We start from the raw sequence: 16,537 nt of genomic DNA on the forward strand, positions 1-16,537 counted from the left end.
TGTCTCAATGTGTGTGGTGTCTGTGTGTGTCTGCCTCTGTGTGTGTCTGTCTCTGTGTGTGTCTGCCTCAATGTGTGTGGTGTCTGTGTGTGTCTGTCTCTGTGTGTGTCTGTCTCTGTGTGTGGTGTCTGTGTGTGTCTGTCTCTGTGTGTGGTGTCTGTGTGTGTCTGTCTCTGTGTGTGTGGTGTCTGTGTGTGTCTGTCTCTGTGTGTGTCTGTCTCTGTGTGTGGTGTCTGTGTGTGTCTGTCTCTGTGTGTGTGGTGTCTGTGTGTGTCTGTCTCTGTGTGTGTCTGCCTCTGTGTGTGTGGTGTCTGTCTGCCTCTGTGTGTGTGGTGTCTGTGTGTGTCTGTCTCTGTGTGTGTCTGTCTCTGTGTGAGCCTGATCAATAGACACAGTGAGACATCAGATTAATTAAATCAGGTTGGATTACTCCATCTGAATTAAGGCAGGATGGACTATTCCATCTGCATTAAGGCAGGGTGGACAATTCCATCTGAATTAAGGCAGGATGGATTACTCCATCTGAATTAAGGCAGGGTGGACTAATCCATCTGCATTAAGGCAGGGTGGACAACTCCATCTGAATTAAGGCAGGGTGGACAACTCCATCTGAAATAAGGCAGGGTGGACTACTCCATCTGAATTAAGGCAGGGTGGACTACTCCCTCTGAAATAAGGCAGGGTGGACTACTCCCTCTGAATTAAGGCAGGGTGGATTACTCCATCTGAATTAAGGCAGGGTGGACAACTCCATCTGAATTAAGTCAGGGTTGGACAACTCCATCTGAATTAAGGCAGGGTGGATTACTCCATCTGAATAAAGTCAGGGTGGATAATGCCATCTGAATAAAGTTAGGGTGGATTACTCCATCTGAATAAAGTCAGGGTGGATAACTCCATCTGAATTAAGACAGGGTGGATTACTCCATCTGAATCTAAACATACAGATCACCAAAAACCCATAGGCCAGTGGTGTAAAGAAACGTATTCACTACAAGTAGTGCTAAAACTAGAGTCCATTCTACTCATCCATGATGGTCATGATTCTTCATAAACATCTCTAGGGTGTTTATGTGTGTACTTTGATCTGTGTGTTGTTCCCAGTCTCTCGGATGCTGTTTGTCTACCAGTCGTAATGGCAATTCAAGCATTTGGTGTGTGACTTTGCAGTCTGCTCACTGATTTCAGATCAGCTTAAAAGCACGTAGAAAGCCTTAAAGTCTGCGACCAGTCTGCCTGCAGATCTCAATTCAGTTTCATTGATTTAAGTCACTCAAGAGGTGTAACTTCTCCTGAACAGCCCCCTTGAAACAGAAGCATGTGCTTAGGCATCCGCTGATTGGTCAGAGGTCAGCTGCTCTCGATCCGACACGTCATCCGCTGGGGGCCGCGCCCGGTCAAAGAACCCACACTAAGTAAGAGACGGTTATAGTAGTTATACTAGTTATACTAATAATACTAAAGTCCTATAGCAAGAGTTTTGTTCTTCAGTGCTTTAGCAATGTTTCAGCATTTATGAAGACTGCATTCAGGGTAAATGCTGCATGTGTTATAGTGACATGGATACACAACTGAGACACATTGGTGTGTGTGTGTGTGTGTGTACCTTCCACATGGCCAGTGTTAGCACGGCCAGAACCAGCAACCCCAGTAGGATGGCAAGGATGATGACCCACAGAGGAACAGCAAACGCCACATCAGGAGTTCCCCACAGAATCAATGTACCCATCTACAACACACACACACACACACACACACACACAGTTAGTGACAGGCTAGTAGGAATTCAAGGTTAGTGTTAAATCTTTCTGGAGTGGTGTGTTGGCCTGAGGTTGGATGTGATTAGACACTGCCTAGGGTTACTGTTAGGTGTGTTTTTAAATATTTAAAATAACTTCGAAATTTGCAGGTAAAATTGTAAACTTTAACATTTTGTAAAAATGGGGGCTAAAATATATTTCTCGCAGGGGGCCTCATTTTCTTCAAAGCCTAGTGCTAGAGGATTGGGTTTGGGTCTGTGTCAGGGGTCTCTTACTGAAGTAGTGCGATGGGGTAAAGAAGAGGGCTGGAGACGGTAGGGCAGGGCAATCACTCTGAAGGACACCGTGGAATTCAGGAGGTACGGGTTGTTACGTCTCTGCAAGAAAAAGATCATAAAAACATGTAATACATACGGAACTACTGTGACCTTGAAGTGGTCAAATGAACACTCAGGTAAAAACCTCTGTTGGCCTACTTTGCCACGATACAGGTTTGTCTCCATACCACAAAGTAGATTCTGGCATTGTGTGGCTAAGGGATTTTTTCTAATTGTACATTTCCACTTGCTGAATTTCTAGCAACAACTCCACAGCAGGTCCGCAGCAGTAGGATCTAACAGAATGAATCACATAGAGATAATGCAGCCCTTGTCCAGCATCCATCTACCCACCCACACTAGGGCAGAACTGAGACAATCATGCTAAGGAATATAAAGACATGTCGTGGGATGTCAAAGTTGTTGATCAATAAGTGAATCAGATTACCCTCTACGTGTCTATTTAAATCCTTTGTAAATCCATTTCACAATGGCCTATTTATTTGATACAGACCAAAATGAACCCTGTTAAGGTTTGCATTGCTTTCTTTCATGAAGGGTTAATCCTCCTCAGAAACCCAATTAAGTAACTCCTATCAATTTGGTGAAAGCATATGTTTTATATGAGGGTAAAATAACCATTTACTTAACTTTTGATAGACAATATTTATAAAAAATGAGCTCGAACCTAGACAATGCAGCAATGTTTCTGGATCTTGTTTATATCTGTTTTCTTCTTTGCATGGTAGAGTTTTAACATGCATTTGTGGATGTAGTGACAAACTGTGTTCACACACAATGGTTTTCAGAAGTGTTCCTGAGCCCATACAGTGATTTCCACTACAGAGTCCCCTACCATGTCTGTTTTTAATGCAGTGCCGCCTGTGGGCCCGAAGATCACGGCTATCCAGTATTGGTTTTCGGCCTTGTCCCTTGTGTACAGTGATGTCTCTGGATTCTCTGAATCTTTTAATGATATTATGTACCATAGATTACAAGAACCCCGAACACCCCAATCTTTACTTCTGAAAGACACATGCTCTCTGGGATGCTCTTTTTATACCCAATCATGTTACTGACCTGTTGCCAATTGACCTAATTAGTTGTGAGATGTTCCACCAGGTAATCTTTTTGTGTTACACAACTACTTTTCCAGTCTTTTTTCAAATCTGTTGCTGGCATCAAATTCAAAGTGGGCATATAGAGCTCCGGAAAAAATTAAGAGACCACTGCACCTTTTTCTTTCCTTTCCAAAACAGTTGAAAAGGAAAGTTATGAGTGAGGAACAGAAGTGTTCAATTTGCAGTGGTCTCTTCATTTTAACCGTTCTGTTCCTCGCTCAAATCCTTCCTTTTCAACTGTTTTGGAAAGGAAAGAAAAAGGTGCAGTGGTCTCTTAATTTTTTCCGGAGCTGTATGTTTCAACATTTGATATGTTGTCCTTGTACTTTTCTCTATTGAACATGGGGTTTAACTGATATGCACATCTTTGCATTCCGTTTTTATTTCCATTTTACACATGGAAAACGGGGTTGTTGTATAAAGTCTCACACAATAACAGTTACTCACCACATGTCTTACTACATAAGTCTTACTACATAAGTCTTTGGGTATGTACTTGCCTGGAGGAAGGTGTGAGCCCAAAGTCGGGAGCGAATCTTGACTACAGCGCTCTGACCACGGTCCAACCGGCCGATGACACAGAGCACCCTCAGACAAATAATGTTACTGCAGTTCTACAGAGAGACAGAGACAAATGTGTTTATATATTATTTATATATTTACATCCCAGGAACGCTGCCGTATATTAACGCCAGACAAACGTACAGTGGAATGTAAATCGTTTGAAAATCAAGAGTAAATATTTGAATCACCAAGGTCTTGCTGCTATAGGCCTGCACAGTGCCGGTGGCTCGTCTGTAACGGCGAGGAGAGCTGCTGTTCCTCAGAAAGCCTAACAACTCCGGGGTGTCCTGGGCAGAGGAGGTCTGGGAGACAGAAGATGTATTCACTAATGACGTCCCGCTCACAGGTCGGTTGACCATCCTAACACACAACACCAGAGCTGTGTATTCAGTATATGCACATTAGAGATTACATACCAATCAGCAACGTTTCCATCCGTTTTCTACACCACCTTTTACAGTTTTTTCTGAATGCTTAAGCGCTAATCATGATTCTTGTAGCACAATTTCTAAAACTATTAATACGAATAGCAAAACCACTCACTGAGTTTGCAAAACTAAAAGCACAAACACTGCTTTGCACTCAGATTGCAATTTTGTAACACACACTTTGCAAAACTGTAGGCACAATTCACTGCACAACACTCTCTTTGCAGAACTTTAAACACAACTCACTGCTTACACTCAATCACCAAATTTCCAACACACTCCTAGCAAAATTATACACATGTATGGCCATCATTAACACCATTCTGCCAACTGTCTGGCACACTTTCACATGTGAAAACTGTTTTAGATAATTAGTTCACTTTGCAGTCTGCCTAAGCACTATAAATAAGCCACAGGTAAGCTGTCTGTGTGGAGTACAATGGAAGGAGCAGTAAGAGTGAGAAGAGTGAGAATCAGAGGAGGCCGAGGGTGAGGACGTGGAGGTGAAGAAGTTGGAGGAAGAGGACGTGGAGTTGAAGAAGCGAGAGGGTTAGAGGAAGTTAGAGGAAGAGGACAAGGAGGAGCAAGAAGAGGACGAGGAGGGGAAAGAGGAAGGGTAAGAAGAGTAAGAACTAGAATAACTGATGACATCAGAGCTACAATAGTGGACCATGTCATCAACCATGGGATGACCCTGAGGGACGCTGGCCAACGGGTTCAGCCTAATCTGAGCCGCTACACTGTGGCAAGCATCATTAGGACATTTCCAAATGAGAATCGGTAAGTACTTTGTAGCACTGCCATACTCTAATGAGAAACACAACAGTACCATACATGCAAAAATACTGAAATTGTTACTTTACAGAATTGCTAGACATCCAGATGTTGGGGGCAGAGGAAGAATGTTCACTCCAGAGCAAGAGACCCATATAGTGAACATGGTGATTGCCAATAATGCAATAAGACTGCGCAAAATACAGCAGCGCATAATTGATAATGACACCATCTTTCAAAATATACACAGTGTAAGCATTTCTGCACTAAGTCGTGTACTTGCGCGCCACAGAATGAGAATGAAGCAAATTTACAGAGTTCCTTTCGAGAGAAACACAGAAAGTGTAAAGCAACTGCGATATGACTATGTGCAGGTAAGCTATAGTGTCATTGGTTCTGAATTTGGAAGTGCATACTGTAGTGCTGTGCATGGGCCTGATGTGCTGCATTTGTTTTGTCTTGTCCAGAGAGTGATGGAACTAGAAGCAGATGCCATGGGACATTAGCTACTTTTTGTAGATGAGGCCGGTTTTAACCTCAGTAAAACCAGGAGACGTGGCAGGAACATTATTGGACACCGTGCCATCATCAATGTCCCAGGACAACGTGGTGGTAACATAACCATGTGTGCAGCTATAAGCCTAAATGGTGTTGTTCACCATCATGCAACCATAGGCCCATACAACACTACATTATTGCATTCCTGGACACCTTACATGACATGCTCACTGTTCAGAGACCAGAGCATACCCGATATGTCATCATATGGGACAATGTTAGTTTCCATAGGGCTGCTTTGGTCTGCAACTGGTTTACAGACCACCCATTCTTCATGGCACTCAACCTCCCTCCATACTCTCCATTCCTAAATCCCATCAAGGAGTTCTTCTCTGCCTGGTGCTGGAAAGTGTATGACCGTCATCCTCATAATTTTTTTGTGAAATTACTATTTTGTGTTCTGACTTTGTCTTGGTTTTGATTAGTGTGAATAAACACCAATACTTGAAGTTTGGATCCTTGTATGTTTACATGACACTATGACAAAAGTATGACCTCAAATTGATATCTGTACACAGAGAAAGCAAAAGCCAGATGTGTTTTGTATTCATACCATCAGTGTGTAGTTGGCACATTGTGTGCTTAGTAGATGATGGCTTGTGTTTACTGTTTGATACGAAAACACAATTTTTACGAAGGTGTGAAGAGTTAATCTAGCTGTGTTCGCTTTTGCAAGAGAACTACAATGTTTTGATAATTGGGTGAAAGGTTTTCTTGATTGTGTGTAGAGTTTTGCAAAAATAGCCAATAGTTACAAAAAACTGTAAACTTTTGAGAAAAAGGGCGCTTGGACAACACCTCAGGACTATCTGGCCTGAATTACTTTGCTGTCCCTGTCCAAAGTTGTCCTGGTTGGATTGCAGATTAAGATGCTGCCTGATAATTCCTGCTGGTGTTATCTTTACATTCGCCACGTGCTGATTCTTACATTCTTGTTGACATGTGTGTATGAAGACATAGACAGAAATAAAAATTAAGAAGTGCTTATTTAACTTCCATTCTGTTTGGATTGATACATTTATGTTTATACTATTAAAGTCCTGGTGGGCCAAGTGGTCGACCTGGAGACCAAGAACAAAGGTAATCCTAACATTATATTATTAATAAAAATTACTTAGGCTTTAAACTCACTCAATAGAAATGTGAGGTCCTGATTTTGACCAATCATAGGCTACATTACACAACATATTTCTCTGTAGAAATCAAGCAGCAAAACTAAAAGACCAACATGACAAATGGGGCACCAATGTGACGTTCGAGTTGCAGATGGAGAGCCAGGGTAATTACAAAATGCTAATTTCTTAAAATATGATTTAGCTTGATATAAACTGTACTCCATTTCACCTAAGTTTATAGTATCCAATTCATGATTATGTCTTGTCTAATCTCAGCAACTCCCAGGGGGCTAAGAGATGAAGATCAGGTGTCATCCGAGGCACATCCTGCCAAGCCATTCTTCTCCCATAGCACACTCCTTGGTCAACTAGAAAGTAAACCGGAACAAACACCTAAAGATAAAAATAAGCTTGCAGGTGTTCAAACCACTACAAGAAGTCGCTTGAAAGTGCTGACACAAAGCCTCTCTTACAGAACCACCAATCCAAGCAGTGCTGAGAGAAATTCTAATGCCCTTGGGTGGGAGTCCCAACCAGGATAAGCACCCATGTTACAATAACACAGGATAAGAACACGGGTTGTAATAACACAGCGTGCTACTCCACTTGATCTTCTCCATTTCGTATTACCCAGTTCATAATTAAGGACCTGCTTCATTGCAGGAACTCCCAGTGGATCAGGAAAGTCAATGTCAAGATGTCCTCCAGAGCACAACCTTTCTGGTTTCCTGGCATTTCCTGGTTTCTAAAATTCTACACACAGTTCAACTTTTTTTAAAACTAACTTTTTTCAGCTATTGTAAACATTTTGACCAAAAGTGAAAATAAAACACGCACGATTTAGTTTAAATGAGCTGTAACTTCCACAGGGTGAAAGCAAATGAGGGATATCCCCTTCAAAGGGAACACAAGTAAGGCACTGCTAACACACAGGTAGAGGAACTTAAGGAACTGCTACTATGCCTGTGTCACTAATGTCATTGGGGTTTTGCCATTGACTGAGGATGTATATGTTTTCAAATACAGTGGGGAGAACAAGTATTTGATACACTGCAGATTTTGCAGGTTTTCCTACTTAAAAAGCATGTAGAAGTCTGTACTTTTTATCATAGGTACTCTTCAACTGTGAGTACTAGAATCTAAAACAAAAATCCAGATAATCACATTGTATGATTTTTAAGTAATTAATTTGCATTTTATTGCATGACATAAGTATTTGATACATCAGAAAGGCAGAACTTAATATTTGGTACAGAAACCTTTGTTTGCAATTACAGAGATCCTACATTTCCTGTAGTTCTTGACCAGGTTTGCACACACTGCAGCAGGGATTCTGGCCCACTCCTCCATACAGACCTTCTCCAGATCCTTCAGGTTTCGGGGCTGTTGCTGGGCACTACAGACTTTCAGCTCCCTCCAAAGATTTTCTATTGTGTTCAGTTCTGGAGACTGGCAAGGCCACTCAAGGACCTTGAGATGCTTCTTACGGAGCCACTCCTTAGTTGCCCTGGCCGTGTGTTTTGGGTCATTGTCATGCTGGAAGACCCAGCCACGACCCATCTTCAATGCTCTTACTGAGGGAAGGAGGTTGTTGGCCAAGATCTCGCGATACATGGCCCCATCCATCCTCCCCTCAATACGGTACAGTCGCCCTGTCCCCTTTGCAGAAAAGCATCCCCAAAGAATGATGTTTCCACCTCCATGCTTCACGGTTGAGATGGTATTCTTGGGGTTGTACTCATCCTTCTTCTTCCTCCAAACATGGCGAGTGGAGTTTAGACCAAAAAGCTCTATTTTTGTCTCATCAGACCACATGATCTTCTCCCATTCCTCCTCTGGACCATCCAGATGGTCATTCACAAACTTCAGACAGGCCTGGACATGCGCTGGGTTGAGCAGGGGGACCTTGCGTGCGCTGCAGGATTTTAATCCATGACGACGTAGTGTGTTATTAATGATTTTCTTTGAGACTGTGGTCCCAGCTCTCTTCAGGTCATTGACCAGGTCCTGCGGTGTAGTTCTGGGCGGATCCCTCACCTTCCTCATTGATGCCCCACGATTTGAGATCTTGCATGGAGCCCCAGACCGAGGGAGATTGACCGTCATCTTGAACTTCTTCCATTTTCTAATAATTTCGCCAACAGTTGTTGCCTTCTCACCAAGCTGCTTGCCTATTGTCCTGTAGCCCATCCCAGCCTTGTGCAGGTCTACAATTTTATCCCTTATATCCCTCTGGTCTTGGCCATTGTGGAGAGGTTGGAGTATGTTTGATTGAGTGTGTGGACAGGTGTCTTTTATACAGGTAACAAGTTCAAACAGGTGCAGTTAATACAGGTAATGAGTGGAGAACAGGAGGGCATCTTAAAGAAAAACTAACAAGTCTGAGAGACAAAATTCTTACTGGTTGGTAGGTGATCAAATACTTAAGTCATGCAATAAAATGCAAATTAATTACTTAAAAATCATACAATGTGATTTTCTGGATTTTTGTTTTAGATTCCGTCACTCACAGTTGAAGTGTACCTATGATAACAATTACAGACCTCTAAATGCTTTGTAAGTAGGAAAACCTGCCAAATCGGCAGTGTATCAAATACTTGTTCTCCCCACTGTATATGTAATTTGACATGTTTGTGACCTCACAGTCTCTTGCGGAAAAAAGCAGACTTTTTATTTATATACATATGTGGAATGCTGCTGCTAGTGGTAAACATTATTTACACAAGGTTTACAAATATCATATACAGTAGCAGTCAAAAGTTTGGAGTTTCAAGTGAATGGGTTCCTGAGTATGCTGTATGCTGTAATAGACCAGCCTCAGCAGGAGACCAATACAGATCAATAAGAACAGCTGGATGGGTAGTTTCTGAGTATGGTCCATATCAGGACTGCCTCAGCAGAAGATATTGTTTTGTTACCTGTAGACCCAGGGGGTTGAGGCTGGTGTTGGTCCGGCAGCTGATTGGTCCATCCGTTACAACCTCCATTGCATAGAGCAGGTGCTCATCATGGAAACGAGAGGGCCAGCCCACCTGGAGCTCTGCTTCCCGGATACTACTGGGACCTGAGTTATGAAGCTGAGACAAAGAAAGACAGAGGTAAGGTAGAGAGGGACAGAGAAAGAATGAAGGGGAGAGTGACAGAGAGAAAGAAAAAGAGGGAGGGAGGTTATAAGCTGAGATGTTTTTCCACACACAAACACTCAGGAACTCTGAGGATGGTGAGTCACCCAAACAGGACCTGGTACCAGTCCTCCAGGCAGGAATTCTCACAGAAACTCTGGCCTCCCTAACAACAACCAGCTGCTGACCGCAGGACCCAAACCCAACAGACATCCAGCAGAGGTCCCCCTTTACTGCAGCTACAGCAGATGGGTCACTTGAAATGTGAGTTGGCAAGCACTTTTACAGTGATTTAGGCTAGCAATTTTCTAAAGCATCTTGGATGGGGTAGGCCTGCCCTAGCTCAGAGGACTGCACATTCAATCCCAGTGCTAACTAAAACCCTTGAGGTTCTACAGCTATTTGTCACCCACAGACACCACTGGAAATGTACCGGGTTCAGTCTGTTGGTTCATGGGTTTCACAGGCGATTTCTCTGTGGCTACTAAGCATTTTTTGACAAAACTTGGATGAATGATGAAAACTGTTACTATCGAAACTGGAATTTTCAAAACTATGTTGATTGTCACATGCAGACATCTAAAAAAATTAAGAAAATTGGTCGCAAAATTATACGTAGAGAATTTGCCCTTCAGAATAAGCTCAATGGTCAGAGCAGCTATCTCTGTACCTAAAGTTTGTAATTTTGAGGCTATGCTTGTGCCTACATAATTCAAAACAACACTGTAGTTAACCTATAAACAACTCTGTGTAACTCAAGAATATGTAAATGTGTATCCCCAAGAGTCTGATTAAGATTAAATAATTTCTAGGCTGCTATGGAGAATTATCATTAGAACTGAACAGCACTTGTTTTTGTTATACTATGCTGTAATTTGGCTCAGTAATGTAGCACATTGCAACAAAACCTGGGTGAATTATCTGTCTTAGATTTGATGACTGGCATTTCCAAAGTATGATGTATAAAAACATTCACACTTGTGCTTGCCTGTTTTTATATGGAAAATTGACTTGCCAATGGTTAGCTTAATTGTCTTGTTTACAAAACTTAAAATCTTGAATCTAGGTCGGTCGATTGAGATTAGGTTTTCATCTAGGTTTGCTCACAACATTGTAGTGTACTTCTAAACAACTCTGTATAACTCAAGAAGATCTTAAAGCATTGAAATTAAATGGTTACTAGGCTACTATGGAGAATTATAATTTACAGTCGAATGCAGTGATGTTTTTTGTTACTGATTTTATAATGATTTTGTTACTGACTTAGTTTGATACTATGCAGTGATATTATGCTATTAAATTCAGCAAATCATTCCAAACAAATAGACCTCAATAGAGTCAAGTACTGCCACCATTTGCTTGGTTTGAAAAACAATTAAACATTGCATTCTGTAGATATTCAAGCAGAAATAAACATTTGGACAAAATGAATAAAATCAATCATGATTTCCGTGATCACCAAATTAATAACACAGACTACATTGCTAACAAATGTGTTAAGCTGGAAAATCAGCTGTTCATATTAAATAAAGACTGCTTAATTTCTCTGTCCATTATTTGCATACTGTCATATTCCTTTTATTACCATGTAATGCTATATTATAAAACCTTCTATTACCACAGCATCATTGCCTTCCAGTTTAAGACCATAAAAATGACCAACATTCCTTGTGACATTAAAATAACCACATCTTTCACAAACCTCCCACCTTGGGCAAATTATCAATGAAATACCACACAAGCAAAAACTGACAACAGACTTACTAATTTGCATCAATCAGTTTTAAAAGTGCTTCTTTGTAACATACAACTGTGCTCTGCAATTTTCCCAAATTCTTACACACACTGACAATTACATGAGCTGAACCAACTACCAAATTGCACTGCCAAGCAGTACCAAACGGATTTCAAGGAAAACCAAATAATTCAATACACACAACAAAAGACGGTAAACAGTAATGACATCATGTACATACCTACACATTAAACATGTAGCACACAATTTCCAGAATCCCTTTCAACATCACAAACTTTTTGCAGCACATAAACACCAAGGCTGCAAACCCCTGAGAGATTATGGGCATGAGAAACTTAACACAATCAATAATATACAACAGGAAAAGAGTGGGACAACATGTTTACTGATGCCATGTTCCAGTATGCAACTCTTAGCCTTTAAATATCTATATCTCAACTATAAAGTATGAAGAGGAAAGGTTAACAGCGTCAGAGCTTAGTTTTGGTTTCACAGAGCTGAAGTAACAATGCCTTAACCACGTCCCCCAGGTATGTGTATGAAGTAAATAGAAATGTCTGATTCTGAAATGAATCAATAATTAAGGGGCATAGGCATTTGGGTTATGTATCAGTAAAGGTGCATAGGGCATAACACACGCCTTGCCTGCACAAACTCAAAGGCACACACATGCATAAATCACACACTCTCTCTATGACAGTAATTACCATTACCACTGAGCAGACTGCCTTTGATCAACCAGAACCCAATGTTTTACAGGGTTCCTGCTTGTACTATGTGTGAGTGTGTGTACCTCGTAAATGTGTGTAACCTGGGGTCCTACATCATCCTCTTTGAGCGGCTTTTCTTTGGGCTCCCAGCGAGGAAACGGTAGAACCACCTGAGAGGGATGAGACACCCTGGAGAGAGAGAGGTAGGGAGAGAGAGGGAGAGAGAGAGGGAGAGAAAGTGTGTGAGAGAGAAATGAAGAGGGTCAACACCAAGCCACGGTGACTGCAGCCAAACGCAACTTACCCCACGTGGGCTAAACCTTAACCTCCAGCCCCCCGACCCCACAGCCCCCCGACCCCACAGCCCCCCCGACCCCACAGCCCCCCGAACCCACAGCCCCCCGACCCCACATCCCCCCGACCCCACAGCCCCCCGACCCCACAGCCCCCATCATCCCTGTCTGTTTGTGTGTACAACCGTTTCAGACACTGCCAAGTCACTCCGGGGTACAGGCTTTAAAGTGTGTGTTTGTGTTAGTGCGTGTGTGTGTGTGTGTGTGTGTAATATAAATGTATAAAGTATTGCTCCATTGATGCATTGCTACGAGGTACATCTTAAGACTATTTTGGTACCTCAAAACCGCCTTTCCCAAACTCACGTTCACGTTCTGTTTGATCACACTTGAACCTGATCATTGGTCCAGCAGATGAAATATACTGAAAATCTCTAAGCAAAAGCCACTCTGACCCTAAATATAACTGTAAACTTTTTACATTTTTTTAAAATTTTTGAAAATGTATCAGTTAAGGTTAGCATCAATGCTCCACGTACATGAAAAGTAAATGGATTCGCTCTTTAATTTGACACACTCTGAGAAGATGACACGGTCTATTCTCTCTCATTCACTCCCATGTATTCTGATCAGAGTAGCACGCTTATGTGGACAAAATGCTTTAGGGGCAGCAAAAGCTCATATGTGCATGATTAGGAGAGAACTATTAATAGAAACATCCAAAGACATGTCCACAGTTAGACAGTAATAAGGAGACATATTTATGAATCTGTCTCACATAAAACACTGAGACAACAAACACACATTTGAGAATTAGAGAACAGGTAGAACTGAACAGAGATGTGTCACTAACCACCTCAGATCAAACTGAACAGAGACGTGTCACTAACCCCCTTAGATCAAACTGAACAGAGACGTGTCACTAACCCCCTTAGATCAAACTGAACAGAGATGTGTCACTAACCCCCTCAGATCAAACTGAACAGAGATGTGTCACTAACCCCCTTAGATCAAACTGAACAGAGATGTGTCACTAACCCCCTCAGATCAAACTGAACAGAGATGTGTCACTAACCACCTCAGATCAAACTGAACAGAGACGTGTCACTAACCCCCTTAGATCAAACTGAACAGAGATGTGTCACTAACCCCCTCAGATCAAACTGAACAGAGATGTGTCACTCACCACCTCAGATCAAACTGAACAAAGATGTGTCACTAACCCCCTTAGATCAAACTGAACAAAGATGTCACTCTCCTCCTCAGAACAAATTGAACAGAGATGTGTCACTAACCCCCTTAGATCAAACTGAACAGAGATGTGTCACAAACCCCCTCAGATCAAACTGAACAGAGATGTGTCACAAACCCCCTCAGATCAAACTGAACAGAGATGTGTCACTAACCCCCTCACATCAAACTGAACAGAGATGTGTCACTAACCCCCTCACATCAAACTGAACAAAGATGTGTCACTAACCCCCTTAGATCAAACTGAACAAAGATGTCACTCACCCCCTCAGATTATCCTGAACAGAGATGTGTCACTAACCCCCTCAGATCAAACTGAACAGAGATGTCACTCACCCCCTCAGATCAAGCTGAGCTCTGGCCGATATAGAGAGAGACAGACTGATCGGATTGCTCTTGGAATTGTCTTTGTTTGAACTGTAAGATAAGAGACACATGAGTCAGTCAGTGTAGATTCTTCACCAGGGCCAGTTGACATGTTTCTTTGTAGATGTTCTTAACATATTTACAAGGGAAAATATCAAGCCCTGTGACCCGAGAGTGCCCTATGCACATACAATGTAAGGACTGAACCCAAGTTGTGTAATAATGAAGGACACTCCGCAGAGACTGTCTAGGTTAAGCAGGTTATATCCACGGTATATAACAGCGATCGGCCATCAGGTTTACACTGGTGAAAGAGCATTCCTAATATGTTTCTTGCCTTGTTCCCTCTTTTAGAAAACATAGGTTCTAGATCTGGACAAAGGTTTTTTATGTGTGAGTCACCTGTGGATTTGTAGGTCAAAGTTGATAAGTGGCCCAGCATCATCCAACCTCTGAACAGCAAACCGTAAGCCTACAGACACCTGGAGGGAAAGACAGTGAGACCAAGAGTGAAAGAGAGGGACAGTGACAGACAGAGGAAAGACATCTGTAAGTGTTCAGTTAAACCAAGCAGCCTTCTAACTCACTGTGTAGGCTCCCTTTGTTGACACTAAGCAGGACATGGTCATGGTGTGTGTACCTGGGTTATGTATCCGTATTCTGTATGTGTGTGTGGATTCTGTGTGTGTGGTGTGTATTTGGGTTTGGGTTATGTGTCTGCATTGTAGTGTGTGTGTGTGTGTGTGTGTGTCTGTGTGCATGTGTGTGCATGTGTATAAGTGCATGTATGGGTGTGTGTGTGTGATGGAGAATCTCTGGGCTGACGAATCAGGGTTGAGGAGTTATCAACGTAACTTTGGCCAACCTACTTTCTGCCTGGTATATATCTATGGCACAGTGTCCTCTGGTTCAGAACAAACCCTCTCACATAATTAGCAGGACTCGGCTAACTCAATAGACCCTGAATGAAATGACTCGGCTGAAGACCAATTCAATCAGTCCCTCCCACACACCAAGGTGGAGTCACCATCTCCTTCATTTGAGACCATTTTTTAAAACCAAAAATAAATTATGTGCAAAATTTCACATTTAGTATTGACAAACTGCTAGAGTTAGCAACAGATGGACAAGCAATACCTGTGGTATCTGGCAAACTTCATAAAAGCTTGAATATCCTACAAGTTAGCTGTGTAGGATAGCCTTCAGGTCTCCTTGGCTTTTCACAGTTCTAGTCTTTAGTGCCCAGTTAAACCTACACTCTACACTTGCTTAACTCTCTCCATGTGAAGGGCTAAGCCAATTACCATGGGCATGATAATGGCTTTGTGTGTGTGTGTGTGTGTGTGTGTGTGTGTGTGAGCGCAATAATGTTCTAATGAACAACAGGTCAGACATTAGTGCATGCCGGAAACTCCTAAACATCTACTACAACTTGGAAGAGGCCTACGGGTGGAAACTCATTAGGACTCCAGCGTCTAAGAGAATGGATCATTTCACATCATAGAGGGAAACAGTTTAGATCAACAGAGTCCAGTAAAGACCAACTGGATCTCAATCACAAAAGTCTGCAGGCCGAATGCAAGTGAAATTAAGAGAGACAGAGAAATACCCAAATCTGTTTCTCTCAAATCTGGAAAACATTTAGTTCTTTTGGCTTCTCAGAAGCCCCATCAACCCTATAAGCTCCAATCTAGATTCATATATTTTTTTTCATCCTGCCACCCCAGCATTGTAAATGCCATGCTCAACCAACTGAGCTACACAGGACCCCCAGGGGGGATGGAGTGGATCAACCAATCAACACAGCTCTGTCTGTTCTTGACATAATAGCAAGGATAGATGTAGCCGACCAATCATATTGCCAGGTATCATTTTGTTTTTCTGGCTGGTGAGTACTCTGATTGCACAAAGCAATATGGTGTTAGAAAGACTGTTTCTCCTCACAATATACATGCTGCCAGGGTCAGGCGTTGCCAATAAACCGTGTCTGATTTTACAACAATGCTAACTAGAATAATGTATTTCTTTCAGTCTGCCTTACAGGTTTCAATAAGAGGAACTTGAAATGGTCTACTAGCTATATCACAGTCTGTATGATTAGAGTGAGTGTGTATGTGTTCTGTAAAAGCTCATAAATAACTATAGGTCTAAAGGGGCAAGGGTACATATGCAGGGGAAACATCTGGTCTGAAGGAGGGCTGACACACACGCGCACACACACACACACTCCTCAACCCCTAGAAACCCTATAAGGCCACACCCACAAGTGAAATCTGATCACGTTATTGATCTATCAGAATGCTGTGTGTTGCTTCCATACAAAGACAGAATGACAGAGAAGGGAGAATGAGAGTTAGAGTGGATGAGATATAGACAGAGAGAATGACAGGGCAGAGAGAGAG

At 42.2% G+C, this 16,537-nt stretch overlaps 1 protein-coding gene across 2 annotated transcripts in view; it reads right to left on the reverse strand.

Annotated features, from left to right (window-relative positions):
- Positions 1 to 319: 319 nt before the first annotated feature.
- Positions 320 to 16,537, reverse strand: part of itga8 (integrin, alpha 8) — a 57,507-nt gene continuing 41,289 nt past the window's right edge. For both annotated transcript variants that reach the window (XM_034289075.1, XM_029115909.2), the window contains 9 exons: positions 14,538 to 14,617; positions 14,106 to 14,186; positions 12,309 to 12,414; positions 9,556 to 9,714; positions 3,951 to 4,064; positions 3,699 to 3,812; positions 2,036 to 2,137; positions 1,607 to 1,729; positions 320 to 1,411 (listed from right to left, as the gene is read on the reverse strand). In XM_034289075.1, coding sequence (XP_034144966.1) covers positions 1,325 to 1,411; positions 1,607 to 1,729; positions 2,036 to 2,137; positions 3,699 to 3,812; positions 3,951 to 4,064; positions 9,556 to 9,714; positions 12,309 to 12,414; positions 14,106 to 14,186; positions 14,538 to 14,617 — 966 coding nt within the window. In that variant the 3' untranslated portion in view covers positions 320 to 1,324. The remainder of the gene's footprint in view (positions 1,412 to 1,606; positions 1,730 to 2,035; positions 2,138 to 3,698; positions 3,813 to 3,950; positions 4,065 to 9,555; positions 9,715 to 12,308; positions 12,415 to 14,105; positions 14,187 to 14,537; positions 14,618 to 16,537) is intronic.

Source organism: Esox lucius, chromosome 20, assembly GCF_011004845.1.
Source record: "Esox lucius isolate fEsoLuc1 chromosome 20, fEsoLuc1.pri, whole genome shotgun sequence".
NCBI lineage: Eukaryota > Metazoa > Chordata > Actinopteri > Esociformes > Esocidae > Esox > Esox lucius.